Source organism: Podarcis raffonei, chromosome 1 (genome assembly GCF_027172205.1).
Source record: "Podarcis raffonei isolate rPodRaf1 chromosome 1, rPodRaf1.pri, whole genome shotgun sequence".
NCBI lineage: Eukaryota > Metazoa > Chordata > Lepidosauria > Squamata > Lacertidae > Podarcis > Podarcis raffonei.
In genome coordinates this window covers 91,625,643-91,647,321 of record NC_070602.1, presented here as the reverse complement: position 1 = coordinate 91,647,321, position 21,679 = coordinate 91,625,643, and the positions used below count along the sequence as shown (strand labels likewise).

The 21,679-nt window shown below is 41.6% G+C and overlaps 1 protein-coding gene across 4 annotated transcripts in view; it reads right to left on the bottom strand.

Annotated features, from left to right (window-relative positions):
- PDIA5 (protein disulfide isomerase family A member 5) overlaps positions 1–21,679 on the bottom strand; it is a 148,527-nt gene that overhangs the window by 88,223 nt on the left and 38,625 nt on the right. For all 4 annotated transcript variants that reach the window (XM_053403925.1, XM_053403943.1, XM_053403916.1 and 1 more), the window contains exons 4-5: positions 8,362–8,445; positions 6,335–6,380 (exon numbers count right to left, since the gene is read on the bottom strand). In XM_053403925.1, the coding sequence (XP_053259900.1) occupies positions 6,335–6,380; positions 8,362–8,445 (130 nt within the window). The remainder of the gene's footprint in view (positions 1–6,334; positions 6,381–8,361; positions 8,446–21,679) is intronic.

The following is a 21,679-nucleotide window of genomic DNA, read 5'->3' as shown; positions in this document are numbered from 1 at the left end:
TCCCCCCCCCCACCTGCGTAAAACTGAATGCACACAAGTTAAATGTGTGCAAGTTGTGGGCTCACTGTACATCACACCTCTTGATTTTTTTCCCTAACAGAGGCTCAGAATGAAGCTTGAGGAGCTATTCTCAAAACCTGGAATTGAGTTTGCAGTCGAGGCCCTCCAAACATTGATGGGCTACAACTATAACCATCTACGACTATTGGCCAGGCTGGCTGGGGCTGATGGGAGTTGTAGTTCAACAACATCTGGAGAACCACAGAAAAGTTTCGCAACCCTGGTTTTCAAACTAGTTTGTGATGCTGTTGGAGAAGTTGCTCTGTGTTTGGGGGGGGGGGGGAGGAAGGGAAGGGTGGAGGGAGGGAGAAATTCCAAAGCTCTGCTTGCACATATGAAAGGGTTTCTGTGTGCTTAAGAGGGCTCTTTGGATTGCAGCCCAGGAAAGAAAGAGTGCTGGGAGCAGCATGGCAGCCTCATTAGAACAGCACACCCCACCTTACTGCCAAATGCATTTTCATATTGTCTTAAAATGTAACACAGCAGATCTAGAGAGCTTTGTTCGCTATTACTGATATACTGCAAAATGAAGTGTTAAGTTAAATCTGTTAACAGTTTTTAAAAGCTACACACACTTGAAGCAGCAGGGTCACAGAAAACAGGAATACCCGATTAAAAACAAAACATGTTCTGAGATACACATACCTAAATATAAAACAATATTAAATAATCTGCTGTTTTCATGTGTTCTAAGCCTTCTCGGCATTACTGAACAGGCTGCTTCTGTTTCCTTCGCTACCCGTCCTATTGTACTAGTTAATTTTTAATTTAGGGATTAGGGAGCCAGATTTTTTAAAAAAAATATATTGCATGAGCAACTAGTTATTTTAGGCACTTTATGAATAAAATGGAAGATGATGAGGAGTGTCTTTTTAATTTTTATTTTTTTAAATATTTATTAGCATTTTCAAGAAACACACAACAGACAAAAACAAGAAATAAACGAACCAAAAAAAAAACAAAACACAAAAGTACATAGTATTCAAAACTAAGGAAAAAATAGAAAAAAACACATAAAGTTTCTGATACTTATTATTCTTAACCTTATTTCTCAGACCTCCTCGCACCTCCCCTTCTTGTATTCCAATTTAAATTGTCAGTTCAGCAAGTCCTTAACTTATTTCTTTACCTTAACTTAAACATTTGTTCTAACATACTATTGTTTTGCTTTACTTCTTTTTTCCATTTCCTCAATTTATTTTTAACAGCCTTATTTTCAATTAATTTAAAAAGAGAAAAAAAAACCAGTTTTACCCTATTAATATCACACATCAATACTTATACCCCATTAATTATTCTTAAACCTTTTTCCTAAAGTCGACCAAAATTTCCCTTCCACGATTTACCCAATTTCCTTACCATTAACAAAATATAAAAAGCAAATTATCCTTATGTACCCTTTGGATTCCCAACCTCCACCCACCCTTTTCCCGGTTCCAGTCCCCAACCAATATCCATCAGTCTTTATGTTATTTATTTAGCCTGGAGATCTCACGTCCGAGGCCCTTATATCTCTCTCAGTTCCTTTCTGCCGGTCTCTTTGATGGTCCTTGATGTTAAGCCCCAAGTCTCGGAGGGGCTCCGGCCCAACAGAATCCATGTTGCTTCCAGCCAGTCCTCCATACTTAAAAGCAAAGCCTATGGGGTGCTCCAACTCTTGTTTCAAATTTCTTTCAAATCCAAATGTCCCCAAAGCTCCAGCTTTCACCTTCAACAAATTTGTAATCCTCAGGTCTTCAGATCTCCTCCAAAGGGGATCTCTCCATTTTCCAAACTCCCATTCGGACCAGGCTTTCCACATCCAGTTTTTATTGTCCTTTTTTATCATCATGTCAGGCCTCATATTGTAACTCTCCTTTAACTCCTGCAAATCTCCTGCTCCTCCTTCATTTTCTTCAAAAACAGCATATTGCTCCATCATATCTACACTTTCAGTTTCATTTATTTGTTCAGTTGAACAGGCTTCCTGTTTCAAGTCCTTATCAGGCTCTAAACTGTTGTTTACTGTCCAGTATAGTAGTGATACCTTTGTAGACAAAGCATTGTATTCATCTTGCAAGTTTCCCAAGAGAACGAAAGGAGTGTCTTTTTAATGTCTTTTCTCCAATGTAGCAACATTTCCTGTGGCCTAATTGTATAGTGACAAAGGTTCCTAAGAACTGATCCACACTTACCTTTCTTCCGCACTTTCCAGGAACTTTAAAGCTCCATGTCTGATTGAGCACCCCTCTTTTTTTGTTCCAGGGCTTTCCCCGTGAAAACCCATGCTTTAAAGCTATTCGGGTTTACTGAGGATTGCCATTTGCTCCAATTCAGTTTTAAAGAGCAGTTTTTCATGGGGAAAGCTCCAGAGCAAAAAGAAAAAGGGTGGGGCAGCACTTGGACACAGAGCTTTAAAGAGCAGGCCTGTGCCTGTAAAGGTAAGTGTAGATAAGCCCTTGATCACTTTTATCCCATTTCTAGCCTGATCCCACAGGAGACTGCAAGCAAAACAGAATGCACTAGAGATTAGACCTGATGACTGGAAATAAGGTGAGCGATTGTTTTTTAGCTAGTTTGTGCACCAGATGCTTAAAAGTGAGAGACAAAGAAAGAGACTCTTAGCTGCACTGTCCATCAGTTTGCTCGCATTTGATACAAAATATAAAATCTGCTGTGAATGTTTTTAATTCAACAAAAATAGGTTTTGCATAAGGTTAAGACTCGAGACAGAAATATTTCATGCTTGGGTTTTTTGGGAAAGGGATTGAAAGGAAGATGTCCGGTGTTGTCAACTGCCCTCATTATAAAATCCCAGGTGCTTTCCCATTTGGAATACTGTACACAGTTCTTGATCCTTCTTGTTGGAAAAGGGCATTTTAGAACTGGAGATGGTGTAGAAAAAGGCAACCAAGAAATTTTGGGACATTCCCTACAAGGAAAGGTTAAAGCATACAATGCTGCCTACATTAGTAAAAAAGGACAGTGGAGACATAGCATCATAGTGCAGGGGTAGCCAACAGGGTGCCTTCCAGATGTTGCTGGCTGTGACTGATGGGAGTATTAGACCAACATCATCTGGAGAGCACCACATTGATAGGTTATAATGAAACAGAGAGAAAAAAAAACAGTTCTTCTCCCTCTATGGTAACATATGAACTTGGGGGTCATACAAAGAAGTTTGTTTACAATATAGACAAAACAAGGTTCTTCTTCATACATGTAACTGACTTAAGGAATTCATCTTCACAAGCCACCTTTAAAGCCACCTCAAATGGCTTTACAGGGGGTCTAGGCAAGTTACTAGATGAGAAGTCTACCAATCAGTGTTAGCTGACTAGGACTTTGGCAGTATGCCACTAAATACCAGTTGCTGGGAAGCAGAAGCAGCAACAGGGATGGGCAATTCATTCCCTGCTAGTGGGCTTTCAGGACATTTATGGTTGGTCATTTTAGGAAGCAAGGTCACCAACAAGATGGACCTTGGTTTCATCCAATAGGAATCTCTTTATGGGCAACAACTGCCACTCGGGTTTCCATTTTAGCCTCTAATATTGCTGCATAAACACAAACTACATCTATTTCCATAAGAATAATTCCACCTTTTGATCGATTTTATATTCATAATTTTATTGGAGGGATTTAATAACTGAATGGTTGTTTTTTTATTGTGGTCTGCCCAGTGAGCATTTATTGATTAAAAGGTGCTAAAGGTGCTATAGGCATTTGAAAAAATAATTTGACTAAAAGGGAGGGGAAACAGCCCAAATACTTGACCATAACCTTTTATGATAACTTCTGGAAGCAGTCTTGTCATTATTCAAGACTCATGCATCAAGCTCTTCTGCATGCTTATTTTAAAGATGCCTCCAATTAGTTTGACATGTCATATTTTTTCATCATATTCTGCCCAGAGAAGAAGACAACAGCTAGCTTTGGGGGAAAGCCCTACTTCTGGGCATGGAGTCAGATTCTAAACTTTATATTCAGAGAAGGAGGAGAGGGGCCTTGTGCAAGCCTGTTTCCATCATTTTAAAAAATGGAAACAAAAAAGGAAGAGGGAGACAGTCGGTAGATAACACACCAGATGGGAAATATCAATCCCAGTGGCAGCCAATGAAAGCAACTCCTGAGGGAAGGCAGAAACACACACACTCTCCGCTCTTTTCTGCTTGGCAGAAGCCAGCCAGAGGCTGCCAGGAGCGCTTGGGCTGATGCTGTACAGGCACCTGCCTAAGAGCACCTAGCACCAACAATGCCTAGAGCAGCTTTCCCTCCAAACAGGGGAGCTGAGGAGAATGCAGGTAGAGTCCCTCTGGAACAGGGAAGAGACTTTCACTGCTTCTAAACCCCATAAGGAATGTGTAGTGTGCGAACACTTTCCAACCAACTGATTAATAAATAATAACACACACACATTCAATAATTAGAACAACTTATGGAGTCATTTTACACATCACTTGGGAAGACAGGCTAATGACAAAGTAATATCAGTGTATTGGAAGAAGCAAAGATCACCAGTGTTGAAGCAATGATTCTTCAACATCAACTTTGTTGGACTGGTCATGTTGTGCGGATGCCTGATGATCGTCTTCCAAAGCAACTACTCTATTCCGAACTTAAAAATGGAAAGCGTAATGCTGGTAGTCAACAAAAGAGGTTTAAAGACTGTCTCAAGGCAAATCTTAAAAAATGTAGTATAAACACTGACAACTGGGAAACACTGATCTGTGAGCGCTCCAGTTGGAGAACAGCCTTTACCAAAGGTGTCATGGGCTTTGAAGACACCCGAACTCAGGACGCAAGGGAGAAATGTGCTAAGAGGAAGGCACGCTTGGCAAATCCACACCATGATCAACTCCTGCCCGTAAACCAATGTCCCCACTGTGGAAGGATGTGTGGATCCAGAACTGGCCTCCACAGTCACTTACGGACTCATTGTTAAACCGTGTTTATTGAAGACAATCTTACTCGGCTACAAGTGATTGCCAGAGAAGAAGAAATCTATTAATGAAGTACAATCTGCAAAATGTGGTAGCAGTTGCAAAACTAAGTCTCCTCTAATAAGGCAGGAGGAATCAGTGTTGAGACCTGGCAGTTGCCACTACCTTCAATAATGGTGCTCAAATCTCATAACTGCCACCGTACTGTGAACTATGAGCAAGCCAGGGTCTGTGCAGATAAATTTATCTGTTTTGTTCTGTTATAACGACCAGAAAGAGAGAAATTTATGCAAAGCTTTACAATTTATTCACTTTGTATAATGTCTGGGTTATGCACTGCTGGCTCCCCTCCCCTATAATGTTTCCTCTTAGTAATTCTTCCTAAGACAAACAGCGCCAAACACTTCAGCCTCCTCTTATAGGGAAGGTTCCCAAATACTTCCAAAACTAAACAGAACTTATTTTTGTTGAATCTATTCTGTCGTTTTGAGTCCCTCCAATGACTTTTGGGGAAATCCTCTAAGTGCTGGAGAAGGTTGAAGGAAACACACCAGGTGAATTCAACTGAGTATCATTCGATTTGTCAATTTTTAAAGGCTCTTCTGGAGTTTAAAAACACCTCCTACAATCATTTCAGGAACAGAGCCAAGACCTCCTGAGGCTACTTTTGTGAACAAAGCTTTTTCTTAAGCCACCATGAGGAAAGGCCTCCTATTCTAGGAGTATTCTCTGGTGTTCTCTAGGATACCCCTTTTCTCTGAAAGCTGCTTCAAAGGGCGCTTCTCCTTTTGCTCTGTGCAGTCTATTATGGCCGTGCAACAAAAGGAAAGGAGGCCAGTTTGCCCATGCTATGTGCTGGGCATCTACCTAGGACTTTACTCCATGGTTGCAATCATATCTGAGAAAAGGCCACTTCCTCTCTTTTCCAAGCTCATCTCATGGCAGATGAAATAGAAGGGGAGAGCATTTTCCCAATCACTGCCAGGGTAATGCTATTAGATACAAGCTGGCATCAAAAGTGATCTTGCAGCAAGACAAAAATAATTTACAACACACATACTAAATAAAAAACCCACTTTATTTGTTAGCAGATTGCAACGAAGTTCACAATTTATATTGCAATTTAACAGTGTCTCCATCTAGTTAATCACACACAGCTTTGCAGGATGTTTGCCTGGCAGATGTGCAGGAGATATGAGAATGGAGAGAAACCCTTTAGGTCACCCAAACAGCTGTTCCTGAAATGTATGGGGGGGGGAAACCATCCAAATATAAAGCTGTAAGCATTAACATCTGTTCTACACCCAAACACATCTCCCTGTTCGGAAGATTTCAAACTACTGTAAATTTACCTTCAGTGTGAGTGCTCTGTTATATTCAGTGTGAAATGCGCCATCCCTGTCAAGAAACAGTATGGGGAAAAACAGCAATTAATTTTAGGAGTGCTATTAGAAAATCATGCAGCTGTTTCCTCTGGTCTGGATAAATTAAGTTTTCCTCAGCTTGCAGGGCTGTAGAAAACACAGCCATCAAAAACAAGTTCTTGAAGCAACCAGGTCTCTAATGGGCAATCACTTCCACAAAGCCTTAATGAGAGCATTTAGCACAGGCTAGACTTGGGGAGTGGCAGTTTCAGGGGGCAATTTCTATTTGCAACAATGCACTGCTATATTTATGCATGTTGGTTCCCAAAGAACAAAAAGCAATCACATGCTGAAGTCTCCTGAAATAAGTCAGCTGGGAAACCAACCTCCAACTGATTTAGGTAACACAGGTAGGGACTGTCTCATTAAAAAGAATTATGATGGAATACTGGAAGAGGAGACAACGCTTTCTTTAAGTATGGTTGTAATTTTTCAGGGGGTAATTTCTTCCCCAAAATCATCTGCATTAAAAACATCCCTACTGATCCCTAATAATAATAATGTGATGAGTTTTTCTATTTCTCTCAGGCCAGGCAGATGGGGGAGGGTTAATTTTCAACTCTTAATGCTGACCCAGACTACTAATATTAATAACAGTGTATTATGTAATCACACACATTTTTATTCGGGGACCTCTCCTGAGTATGTAACATGCTCTTTGATAGTCACAACAAAACTTACATTATCTATGTACGCACCAGTAGATACAGTGCAATTATGTTTAGGAGTTTACAATTTTACTTGCCACTTTTGTGGCTCAGAAAGCCTCTTGGGTAAGTCCTAGGGTTACTTCAAAGTTTGAAGCTGTGAGGGGGAAGGGGATGACCCTGCTCCTCCTTGCCTCCACAGTTCAGAGGAAGCTTGGGATGTGTTTTGGATCCAGCTCCAAGCTAGGAGGAGAGGCAGGTGTCTTGACATCTGCATTTGACAGGCGCTTCAACTGCCTAGCAAACATACAGACAAAGCAAGCCTGCCCGCTTCCCTCCAACTCTAAACTGGAGGGGGTTGAAGGCTTGCTTTCCCATTGCACGGAACTCTGAACCCTCCTCCAGGTTTGGGATTGGGACAGAAATTGTCTCCGATCTTGTGCTGCATTTCAGATGTATGGTGCAAGGTCAGAAAAAAAACCCAACTGTTGAGGAAGGTGCATGGTTCTGGCAACTGCAAGAGATAAACAAAAGCATTTAATATTCTTAAATATTAGCAAGCACTAAGATCTTAGTGGGACAGAGTGCACTAACAAAAATTAACTTTCAGCCACCAGCTCATCATAGCCAACCCATACCAAGTTGCCTGCCCATTAAATGTCCATTAGCAGCCCAATTTTGGAATGCAGTACATATGAAAATTATTATCTCTGCCTTACGAGCTTTTGTTCTTTTTGCATAGCCACTCTGGGCTGTATGGGGAGGGGTAGTACCTCTGGTGGGAGACATATTGTGCTCCTTCTGGGGCAGTTTGTCCACCTTTGGTCCCCACTCTGCACTCAGCTCTCACCTGTGGCTCCTAGAAGCTGTCAGCATGCAACAGCAGCTACATCCCGGGAAATGGCTTTGACTGGCTGGCTAAACCAGGTGAGGGTAACCGATAGGCCTCAAATCCTCATTGATTTAGGGACTTGCCCTGCATACAAAGACAGGCTCTGGTGGATTGAGCAGACAAGACTAATAGTGGGTCCAATAGCCAAGAAGGCGGTTCCTGCACATGTTGTAGAGGGAAGTGAGGGACAGATGGGGCTCATCAACCTGGGAAGGTAGCCCATCTAGGAAAAGGAAAACACTGATACTAAACCTCTGCTGCCTTGCAAGGTATCTTTAGGAGAAGATAAAGCCAATGGCAGCACAGCCACTCTCAACACATTATGTTGCATTCCTTGACAATCTTAGATAGGATTGTAATTAAGCAGTATATAAATTGTCTCAACAAATAAAATAAAAACCCATTCTTGCACGTACTTGTAATGCAATAACTCTACCCCTTTCTCCTTCAAACTAGGGTCAACTTTCATCTTCTTGCATAGTTTTCTGCTCTCTGAATCACTGCAAGAAAAACAAACAAAAGCATTTGATATATTTTTTAAAATATTAGCATTAAATTACACAACATTAACTACATGTGAACAATTCTAGTTTAGCACCTCTGCCGTAATTACTGATAATTTAACCTAGGACACAAGCAGCAGCATGGGACGGCAACATTCAGGGATGCTTTAGTGGGATTCCTGCACTGCAGGAGGTAAAACTAGATGACCCTTGGGGTCCCTCCCAACTACAGTTCTATAATTCTATGATGCAATCCTAAACACACTTAGTAAGCTGCACTGAGCAGAGTGGGACTTACTTCCAAGTCAATACTCAGTGTTAGAATAGCTGGGTGCAGCCCTGATAGCACTTCTTTCTGCCAGCCTTCTCCTTAATGATTCAGTTGCTAAGAGTTACAGCCAAAGGCAGCCCCGTCCCACACTTCCAAATCATAGCACAAGGCAGGAGGGGTGGACAGACTTACTCAGCAACACCAACCCACAGTTTTCTGTAGCAACCAAGCCCATGTCAACCTTCCCATCCCAGAATGTGCCCCACAACATGAAGATAAAAAGAATGCAACACAGCCACAAATCTGCAGAATGATTAAAACGCGAAAAGCTCTGAAATTGGCTTCTCTGGGAAACAGGGAAACAGACAAGATTAACATCTAAAAGGACACCATAAAACGGCTGGAATGCCATGAATGAAATCCCGGGGAACATTTTACACATTCCCCAATACATAAATTTGTCACAAAGTTAATTGAGCAAGCAAGAGCTGCAACAGGCTAATGAAGGAGCAGAGAAATGCACTCACACAGGAATCTTTCTCATGCTACTGCACCACATCTCTTTATCTCATGGCAGCAGTTGGTGGCACAGGTGATTGCAGTATGATTCAACTGCTCTTTCTGTTTCTGTCTCTTTAAATCTATGAGTGACATTTATTATTTAGTTTTACTACTTGCCGCAAGAAAAATATCTCCAGCTGATGTTCAAGTTTAATATATATATATATATATATATATATATATATATATATATGGATAAAAACAAGGTCCACTTTTCCTCTCCTGCTAAATCTGCTCTGGAGGGTTGGATGAGTCCTAAGGACAGGTTTAGGGGGCACATGGCAGGAGGAGGTGGAAGTTCTGTTGTGTCAGTGGATCTCATTTCCTGTATTCATATACCCCAGTTTGTGCTATGTTGAATTCCACCCAATACAGTGGTACCTCGGGTTAAGAACGTAATTTGTTCTGTTCTTAACCTGAAACTGTTCTTCCTGAGGTACCACTAGCTAATGGGGCCTCCCGCTGCCGCCGCACGATTTCTGTTCTCATCCTGAAGCAAAGTTCTTAACCCAAGGTACTATTTCTGGGTTAGAGGAGTCTGTAACCTGAAGCATCTGTAACCCAAGGTACCACTGTACAGTAGAATTGAACTTTAGAATCCTAAACAACCCTTCAAATACAAGTTTGGAAGAAGAAAAAGAAGACAGGAAAATCATTTCACACATGGAAACAGCCAAAAATACACCATACACTGGGGGTGTTAAAAGTGGGGTGGAGGGACCTCCCATTGTGCCAGTGCAAATCTTTGCACTGACGGCACAGTTACGTAGCACTGCACTGGCTACAAGCCAAAGTTAATTAAAGAGTCACTTATATCTGTAAGGACACTGATGGATACAAGACCACCCCCAAGCTATGAATTTGATCATTTAGAAGAAGTGCAATCCCATCCAGAGCAGACTGAACCCTGCTCATCTGGAGAGAAGAAGTACTTATTCACAGAGCTAACCTCAGCTTGTTATTCTCATCTTGTCCTTTACCCTAGCCTAGCACATTCAGCACTTCATGTGGTTTTAATGAAAAGTTGTGTGTCACCCACATGCTGGCAACAACTCACTTCAAATCCCCAAATGACTATGCTCAGCAGTTTCATGTAGATGTTAAAAAGAATGGGAGATACTATAGACCCTGCAGGACCCTGTGGCACAAACACCACTGAGTTAAGTAGAAATCTCCCATCACCACCTTCTGGAAATGGTCATCCAGATACAAGCAGAGCCACAGCAACACATTACCACCCAGCCCCACGGAAAATGTATAACCATTTCTAGCTTTCACACCCGGCCTGAAGTACTAGGAAACTGCCTATAATATTGGGGTATATTTGCTGAAAATGCCTATATTGTCAGAAGTATTCTTGGTAAAAAGGTAAAGGTAAAGGTACCCCTGCCTGTACAGGCCAGTCTTGCCAGACTCTGGGGTTGCGCGCCCATCTCGCTTAAGAGGCCGGGGGCCAGCGCTGTCCAAAGACACTTCCGGGTCACGTGGCCAGCGTGACAAGCTGCATCTGGCGAGCCAGCGCAGCACACAGAAACGCCGTTTACCTTCCCGCTAGTAAGCGGTCCCTATTTATCTACTTGCACCCAGGGGTGCTTTCGAACTGCTAGGTTGGCAGGCGCTGGGACCGAGCAACAGGAGCGCACCCCGCCGCGGGGATTCGAACTGCCGACCTGACGATCGGCAAGTCCTAGGCGCTGAGGTTTTACCCACAGCGCCACCCGCGTCCCTATTCTTGGTATTCTTGGTAGCATCCCTGAATCTACTCAAAGAATATACGAACATCAGATAAATAGTCACAACCTGTACAAGGAGCTTAACAATAGGTCAGTAGGTAAATGAATCGTAGGAGGCAACAAGAAGAAATGATGTACAGTATGAAGGTGTTGAAGAAGCCAGTAGTGGCATCGCACAGACATCACAAACACCCTGAATTTGCCTAAGAACACAGACACATGCAATTATATTTGTACATGTGTGAAGGGTATGAGACACCAAGGAAAATAAACTAAAGTAGAATGAACTGAAGAAGTAACATATAAAGAAATACAGAGAGATGGGGGGGTTAGGCACAAAGTATAACCAGACAGTAAACAATATCAAATGCAGATCCTAACCTACTTGTTCACTAAGGCTTAATTTCTAGAATCTAGATGGTATGCTGAGCGTTCCTGGAGGCCAATACAGAACAAGAGCCATGAAGATCTCTCCTTTGGGTGGGTGTTGGGGGCATGAGGGCTAATGATTATAATCGGCAATGATGAAGTTCCACCCAGTCTATTCTTATGGGATACTGGAGAAAGTGGGGTGGGAGTGGTGGCTGCAATGCTTTCTTCTAAAGAGCACCACCACTCATATATTCTACATGAGATATATAAAGACCAGAGAGGATGTGCCTCTATTGGAATTAAAACCCACCTCATCAGTTTTCCCATACTAATGTTCCTAAGCATTCTCAGCAGCAGACCACACAGTCCCACAGAACATGTGGACAAACTGGGGGCAAAAAGGATCTGTGCTTTAATGCCCATATAAGATTAAAACTTATTTGGGCTCTGCTTCAGGCAGCAAAATGACTTGGGCCGGAACTGCTTTAATCTCCACTGACTTTGCGGATAACAGCTGGTTATGGATAAATCCTGGCTAATACCAAATCCTTGTTAAGGTTGGCCCTGACATAAGGCCTGTAGAAGAAAATATGGGATAATTCGCCCAAGAGGCAGGTATAATCCTGCAGCCTAGCCTGGAAGTATTATATCTTAGACTGGCACAAAGTGGCAGGATGAAGAGCATTAATAGCAGGGCCAAAGACAGAAGAGGCATCTTCAAAGATTCTTGGATTGAGTCAAGCTGAAAGGCACAGAGCAACATGCATCTGCGCACCAATGTGCCAGCATGGACTGAAATTGCTGAGCACACATTCAACACTTGAGAAATGAGGAACTGATTAGGGCCCTTCCCTACACGAAGTGCTGCTTTTGCGGTTGCTGGCATTCCTGTTAATTCTCTCGACATTTTCAAGCTGTCTTTACGGCAAATGTGAAGAATGAACAATAAATAAATTAGCACTATGTTGCAGATAAGACGGGAGAGCTTGGGTGAGAAGAGTTCAGCACATACCCTGCAGATGGTAGTTAGTCTGAGCAGGAAGACTGTAGCATACAGAAACGGATGATAATCAGCGGTCTGGCATGCACTGACATTAGCATTTTAAAGCACTAACTAGCAAAACTAAGACACTAAGACAGACTTCCTCACTTAAGGTGAACGCTTTCACCCATTAAAGCAAAGCTTGCAATCTTGCCAAGGCAATGGCTTCTCACATGTAGTGCATGCCAGACCACATCAGAAAGGAACAGCTGACGCTGGCTAAAACACCATCCTGTCCAACACAGACCTCCACGAATTTTGCAGTGTTGTACACACCATGATGGTGGCCCAGCACAAACTTCCACCCCTTTCTTAGATCTGCTAGGGCACCAGGTGATTCCTTAAGCAGCAGATGTTACCACCAATACTAAAGTCAGCTTTATGAGACTGATCTCATTATCGTCTTAAAATGTGGAAACGAGGAAACTGTGTAGTTCCAGTACACTGTGCAAATCGTCTCTTTAAAGCCCCCCAATTAAATACTACACACACAGCTAAAGTTAACTTTTCACCAGTGTAATTTAAAACACAGAGAGACTCACTCACACCAGTGATGAGAGACTGTGAGCAAGTGGGGGGAACAGGGGGCAAGAAGAGCTGCTTAACCCTTTCTTTCTTGGCACTTTATTTTCCTGCTCAAAATCACCACCTCCCCCAAAGCACGATTTATGTTTTTCCTCTATAGACAGGGAACAGAAGTTGAGAGAATTTAAGTGCCAGTGGAAAGTGCTAAGCAGCTTCGTCCCTACCATTATTCTGCTTAAACACAGTTGCCTGACACTTCTTGTTTTTTTTAAGCTGGTAGTGGGGTGATACAACACATGGCTGCACATGCTAACTAGTTTCCGTCTAAGATCAGTCTTGCAGACCCAATGGGGGTGTACTTTGTACTGAAGGAGTACGGTAGATCATGGGAGAAGCCATTTTGTCCCCTCTCTCATCTAATGCCTTATGAGACTGTCCCAGTGCCATCTTTGAATGTGGTGGATCAGCAGTAGTGCATGGCTACTGGGCAGCCACCCAAAGCATCTCTTATCATTTTCAATTACATCCCAGAATGAGACAAGTCATTCAATATTTCCAATCACGGTTAGTTCCAAAGGTTTCCTTCGACACATGGGAGCTTCTTTCCATCCTCAGAAGGGCTGTTTTACAACTTGTACTAGAGCACTGCATGAGAAAACCAAAATCAAATATATTATTTTACTTGATGCAAACGGAAGCATAACAACTGCTATAGAACCTAGCCAATTTTAGCACTACACAAATAATTCCATCAGCACCTGTGCAAGTGTTTGCTAAACACTGCAAGCAGGTATTTTCCTGTATCTTTGAATCCTACTCCTTTAATTTGAAAAGAAGTCACAGCTGTGCTGACTTTAACTGCTAAATATATAGCAATTTAGCACCCACAGAAGCAGTTGAGGCCCAAATCAATGCCTAATTTCCCATTCTGATCTTTTACCTGCATTCTAACAATGGTTTGACTATCCCACGGATGGTGATTGAGAAAGATTAAGCAGTGGGAGAAAGCAGGTTATTCATATCCTTTGAACCACATCCTTCCAGAGGCTGTTGACGGGTACTCATAAGTGTCATAACTCACATTTATTATTATTTTTATTCAATTTCTACACAGTCCCCTAGAACTGCCCTTGAAGTCACTTACAAAGCATAAAGCACAACAGAAAAATACATAAAATGCATCAATACAATTTAAAACAAGATCACAATCCTTCATCACAAAATCCTTGTTAAACAGCCCTCAGGCAGGAAAAGTTTTTTCTGGACAGAGGCAACAGGCCTTTTTGCCCTCTGGATTCAACCTCACCTTGAGAAAAGCATCTTTTGAAATCTCACAGTCTGTATACATTTCAGGGGAGGATAAGGAAGCATGAGTGTGGTTTGTATCTGATCTAGACTTAACACAATGCAAGCGAGTATCCCATCAGGTGAACAGAGGCAGGGCTGTTCCAACAGTACATGAGACACTTACACTTAAACCTGCCAGTATGGATTGCCTATGGACAGAATGACACAAACCGAAAGCCTGTTCAGACACTCAATCTCCTCTCACCTCCACATAGATTCTTCCTACCTAATTATATCACAAGGTCAGAAAGAGAGCTTTCAGATAATATGTGTACAACTTCTCAGTACACGTTACCTTCCTATATGCAAAGAAACCAAAGGTGCAGCTCAGTCTCACCACATACTGTACCTTGAGCACATTTTGACTGAAATGGCCATTTTGACCTCCCTTCCTTCTGTCTTCCGTCCCCTTTCCACAGATGCCAGAAAATAAACTACCTTACCAAGCATCTGCTTCAGGAAACCCTTTCTGACAGCATTTGGTTAATGCCCTCCTTTATTCTGAATAACAATGTAATAGAAAAGCAGAATCAGTTTTCTGCTCTGAGGAGAATGTCTTTGGAATTTCGCCAACATCCTCTTAAGGAAAAACACCTCACCTCTAGTGTGGAAAAGGGTAATTAGGACAACAGCTCTTGTGATGGAAGAATGTGTATGAGTGAGAAGGAAGAAGGGAAGTCCTTAATAGAGTTTGTAACTCTCTTGATCTTAACACCTTTTTACCTAAAGTTCAATACAGTAGAAAAATGCAAGTAGGCTTGGCAGAGACATCAAAATTGTGCTCTTGTAAAGAAGGAGGTCAAACAACTTTTTTTTAAAAAACAACAACCCCACATTACCTTCAATTCACTTACACTCAGTTATATCTTTTATAAGGTAGTAATTCTAGCACCATATACTGATATTAAGAAATACAAAACTCATACCTTTAGACATAATATATTCTATAACGCAGTTCAATCTGAAAAAAGCACAACTAGTGTATTGGTGTCTATTTTTTGCAGCCATAACTAGGAATTTTATAATAGTGGAAACTGTTAACAGTGTGGCTCCTTCTTACACATCTGCTGTTAATAATAGTTGAGCCATGTGATCCTTAGATCTAAGCACAATTGGAAGTGCCACAGATAATCATTACGCCTTCAAGTAACAACTAGAGGTCATTATGGCAAAGCTTCTATAAATGTACAACAGAACACAGCAGCCTTGGTTGAATACCATTCATCTAATTCAGAGCAGCATCTGTAAATACAGAAGGCGACTGCCCTCATGTGATTAATCCCCAACCTTGAAACCACAACAGAGTTGCCAAAGGACAGTGAGAAACTATCCATTTGGAAAGAATTAGCTAAATATTCATGCTTTTATCTCAGAATGCTGTTCCTAAAATAAAAACAGAACTCTTTGTGGTACCAATTCATATATTACAAATTTCTGCATAAGTTTAATCACTGTGTGGCAAAGCAACAAGTATTTAATAGTGTATCAAGTTAGATGTGAAGGTTTGTGTTGCTGCTGTAGCCATGTTTCTTGGGCGGGGACTTGCTATTAAGTTATTAAAACTTCAGATTGAGTGACAATAACTGCCTTTCTGGAATAGAGACAAATACATCATCTAACGAGCTCGCAGTCTATATTGTTCAAAGGAAGTCAATTTAACAGCATGGTAAAAGCAGAAACCTCATTGCATAAAGACTATCACCCCCAAAATAGTTGGGATATGTTTTAGTGATGTCAAACTTTGCACTTTCCTTGCTCAGAACACAAACGCTGAAGACTTGTAAAGTTTGTCTCCAATCCAAAGTGAGCACTACAATCTTCTCTGGCTTGGACTGTAATGAAACCAGAGAATATCTTCTCTCTTACTTTCCCAGTGACTGCAACAGAGGTGCACCTCGCTACCACCATTTCAATATGTAGTTTACTAAAAGTGCCTAACCTCCTCTGACACCAAAAGTCATGGAAATTATATGACCCAGAGTTGATGTTTCCTAAAGAAATTCTAGTAGATGATCAAGTGATTGAAGTCCTCAAGTATGGCCTCGTGGCCAGACTAGGCAAGTGGAATGGGGTAGTGGGAGATGCGGGTGAGATCCTTGAATGCTACTTCAGTCCCAGTAATATCATCAGGAATACAACAAGGTCCAAACTGGACCTGGAACCAAAAGAGCCATTTTCAGATTTGTTTACATTAAATTTGCTGGATGCAATTCTGAATCAAGATTGTGTTTGCTTATCACTAGTGTTGTTTTTCAGACTATGAAGCCATGACTACAAGAAGATTCATTGGGAATTTGGACTTAATACACTTGGCTCACCCCCCCCCCGCATCATTTCCCTGCTTTCTAGTAAACTAGCAATTTAACTGAAAATATAATTAGCAGTGTGTTGAACAAACCCTATCATTGTGCTGTGGAGGTGGTGGTGGTGGAGGAGGAGGAGGAGGAGAGTGCTATGTGGATCCTTCAAATGCAACCCCTTCCCAAGCAAAACTCAACAATCCTACATATGTCTACACATCAGCTAGATTGGGCTGGGACTGTGATGTCTGAAAGCACATACAGAGGATGTCGTCAAAGGGTCCATGTACTGTTCCCTGTGTCTCAGATTTAAGATCCTCTGCCTGAAAAGGCTCTTTGAAAAGATCCAACACATTATTATTTTTCTCCATATTCTCAAAGCAGCAGTGTTGGCGGTATGCTTTATGAAAGAGAAGCTAGGGAATTGTGCTAGGAAAATGAAAAACATATTGGCTTCTGCTCCAGCTTCAGGGACTCTTTTGGTGTCCCTATTATTGCTTCTTCCTAATTCTGTGGTAGTAGTGGAACCAGTAATAGCAATTCATATTTATATGGATCCTCATGGATTAATGATATTAGGCCTTTCTGTTTCAGTCCTTTATGATGGGGAGGGAGCACCACAAAGGAAGTGTCAAAATAAAGGCTGCAAGAGCTCTTCCTTGAAAAAGGGGAGAGAGAGGGAGAGAGAGAGAGAGAGAGAGAGAGAGAGAGAGAGAGAGAGAAGCAACCCCTGTATGATAATGGTCTCTTGCTTCCACACATGGACAAAAACAAGAAGACCCTCCCAGACTGAAATAGAAAGACCCAAACAGACAGATAAAGAAATGCCAGCCTAAAGTCTATGACTCATCTCTATGCCTCTGAGACACAGAATCCAACAACTGAAGATTTCAATACAGCTGTATGCAGCTCATGTCAAAATGATTTGAAAAGGAAGCACTGATGGGCAAAACAATTATATTGGGTGTGGCGGGGGATGGGGTGGAGAAAAGTAAAGAGAAAAGACCAGGGAGATGTGAGTGACAGAAAAAAGAGCTCTCTTTTCCAGATTTCTTTTTAAGGAAATGAAGAAATGCCCTACTGTAACTCAGCCTGCAACTAAGCTTGAGCAGGTGCAGATGAAACAACTGCACATTCAATGTGGTCTCAATGTGAAGATTCTACAGGTATCAGTGGTATTTACTTTGGTGCAAGTCAGAACAAGACTTCACCCCTCATTAGCAAACAATTATGTTAGCAAAAATTATGCTCAAGGAAACTCCTCAGATTAAATCATCTCCTGCTGAGAAAAATCATCTCAAATGCATTGCCTGAGACAGTTTACAATCTTGCCATCAGCACTGCAGCTTTCCCCGTGGAAACCGCTGTGATAAGAATACCATTTAAAGATCCACATTAGTAATCTATGGCTAATTAATTCATCATACCAATTAATGACTTTGGCACTGAATGAGGACACTTCTTCGCTTTGCAATACCAAGAGCTGTTTCAACTCAAAGACAACAGACTAGCAAGTCAAACGCGAGGCAGGTGTCTTTGGATGTCAACCATAAGGAATGGAGAGTACAACTCAACAGCATAGCATTCCAGCTGTGCAGAAACCAGCGTGTTATAACAAATGGCATTTTCCAAGGAGAGGCATGTTAATAAGTGAATCTCTCTTGAAATCGACACCACTGCACAGAAATAAGCAGTAGGTTAAGGAGAAGTGCCAAACACAGCACAGGATCTCCTGGTGAAGAAAGACAGAGGGACTTTCATCATTTTAAAAAGAAAGAAAAGCTCTTTCATCACAGCCTTTTAAAACAGCTGACAATCCAATTCTGAAGCATCTTGACAGAAGGAGCTCTGCTGGCTTCAGTGATCTTCTCACTTGCCAAAGTACTTTGAGGATCAGCTTGGTAAGAGAATGGTCCTGTCATTCAATAAACTTGCACATATGTCTGGCTATGTGTGAGAAGGAACAAGAAGATGCACATGTTTAAAATTTTAGTGTAAATGCAAACATTTTTGATGTCCTATTGAGTTTCAGCTTTTCATATATAGTGGGTCGGATCCAGGCTTCACATAAGTTCCATTGACAGGATGCTTCACTGAAAGATATGAGGTGGACAAAGGTTGTTTTCTCTTACTCCTCCTCCAACCTGCAGCCCACTGTTCCCTCAGAAAAACTGCTTCCGAGGCTTGGGGGGGGGGGACCTTCTTGAACAGCATGGGAGCAAGGGCACACTTTGGTATTTCAAATTTCAGTGGCACCCTATTCTGCTCAATTCACTATGTCCTACTTATGGTGCCACCTAGTCTTGGCGCCGAGTGCAATGGAAATGATCATGCTGCCCTAAATCCACCTCTGATTAGAGGTGGGACTGAGAGCTGCACTAACAGTACCTGGGATACAATCCAATTTTCACACGCCTTACATGGGGCACATGTACTAGAAAGAAATGTGAAAACTGGAAGAAACCATGGAAGAATCAACTTCCAACACCATTACCGCCACAGTGGTAGATTCCACAAAATGTGTAACTAGACTCCAAGACAGCACAGAAAAGCTGCAAGGATCACAGGTTGCCCTGAACTTAATTATACAACATCATTCAAGGGCTTTAAAGAAAAGGCACAGTGGGGAACGCTTGATAGCCAAACTTTTAATTAAAAAAGAATAGTCCTGAAAATTCAGTCAATGAAACTTTAGGGAAGAATTAAAAGGAAAAAGTCTAAAGCAGTGCAGAACAGAGGGATATGAGGTGAGGACTCCTCAGATATGCATAAGGAAGAGGTGACCTGGGCATCACTGACTAACTGACTCAATGGCTTCAGCACATGTTCTTATCCGTGCTATGGAATCAGTCTGGAGGAAAGTAATAACAGTGATATCAATACAGGTCCTATAAACCAGTTATACCTGCTAAGCAATTCTCCTCTCCTTTAAAAAATGGATGCAGTTTCCATAAAAAAAGAATCTATATCCCTTTTACTAGAGGCTGTTAAGACCATGTACTGCAGAGAAATGGAAAGACCTCAGCCTTCCTACAGTAAAATTTTGGTACTTTAAAATATGGAGCATAATAATGATTGAGAATTTATTCAATCAACTGCAACTCTTAGCGAAAAGGCAAAAATGGAGGGGGGGGGCAAGTATTTAGATATATGGATTCAATTTCTGACATGCCAAAAAAACCCCAAGTCAGTAGATAGCAAACCTGAATCCTTAAGATGCTTCTGGGAATATTAACATAGGCAAAACATAAGAGATTCTGTACACCCCGTGCGATTTATGACAGAAAGCCAGAACATTTAATTCTGTCTCCTTTTTCGTTTCTCCTCTGTATAAAATTTCAATACATTATAGCGGAACAATGAATGCAACATCAGTGATGTATTTGTATGTGTTTGGGGATGTTTCAAACACTGCCTAAACATTAAAAGCTTCTCTCCACATTGCCTCAAACCCATTTTGCAGTACGATTCTAGATATTGCTATGAGTTTGGGAAGTGGGGGGGGGGGAGAGGCTGTATGCAGAGAGCCTTCTGACCCCTGGAACCAGCCAGGCTAGCTTCTTGATGAGGTGATCTTCTAGGTGATGGATCATTAAGAGAACAAAGGAAAGGGTCTCTGTGTGAGATGACAAGTGGGTGGAACCCCCTCCCTTAACTCAAAATTTGTTAGAAGGAAAAGCCAGAATTGAGTAGCAGTGATGTAAGCTAAATCAGCCTTTCCCATCCTGGTACCATCCAGATGTTGTTAGGGTTCAATTTCCATCATCCCTGACCACTACCCATGCTGGCTAGGGCTGATTAGAGTCGGAGTACAACATCTGAAAGGCACTAGGTTGGAGAAGGCTGTACTAAATGTTGTTCTCTCTTTGCCGGTATAAAATTTTACATTGTCCACTCAAGTCTTTACTAATGGAGTGGAGAATCATCCTACTAGCTGCCCTAACTCTTTTCTCTTTTCCTCCAAATCCTTAGTTATTCAATGAGATCAATTTTAAATGGCTATGAATCCAGTATGTTAGGCATAAACAATCTTAGTTTTTAGAATTTTCCATATGCTTCGACTGAGTTAACAGTAACTATTATCCATTTCAACACAACAAAACTTTTATTTAAAAAACGCTTAAATACATAATACTAAGGAAAACTTTCAGCACATGCTGTTTGACATAGCCTGCATGAGCAGGAACAACCACAGTGAGCCTTGGACTTGAACACACTCTCCTCCCTCTCCTCCTCCAGTGTGTGCCTGCAAGGAAGAGTTTGAAAACTTGTTCTTGGTTAACCACAGTTTGCCACGTTGTCCAGGCCTAAAATTGTGGTTAACCTTCAATACAGTTAGCACAGTGTGTGAATGGGACCGATTAATGCATTGCCTGCCCCTTGGTCACTGCATTGGAAGAATGCCACTCTGCCTAGATGACTTCATTCAGAAGTCTACCTCTGGGTCAGGGAAGAGCCCATTTGGTATTATGTGCACATCCTGGCACACTGACTGCAGTGCTTAAACATTTACCGAACTGCAATGACGAACTGCACCTCCAGCCCTGGTAGTTAGCCTTTCATTTCTAATCTAGATATAATGCACTGGATTTTCCACAGTATAATGGGAACATTCTGCTTAAAACTGACAAGCAACAAAAAGTAGATATCATGCGTACACTGTGAAATCTCAGCAGACATTATTAATTCAATATTCCAATGCCTCCTCCTCTGCAAATCATTCAAACATCAAACACCTTGGGCAAGGACTCTTTAATTAAAACATGGGAAGGCTACAATAAGTAAGTATTTCTGTCACACTGTTTGTGGGTCTTGCGTTCTTAATCGAACATGCTCTGTGTGGATTATGCAGAGAGCAACACGTGGAATTGTGGAGAAGAGAGAAGAGAAAAATAGCCAGTCTTAATTACCTTACTGCCTCATCAAGCTTCTGAGAATTAGATGATCCCCCCCCCCCAACATTTTAGTAAGTATGCTACCAATATGAAATGATGGGTGGTTCAGATTTAAACCTATCATTAAATCGTATTACTGTCCTATAGGAGATAGTATGGGGAACCTCTGGTCCTCCAATGCTGTG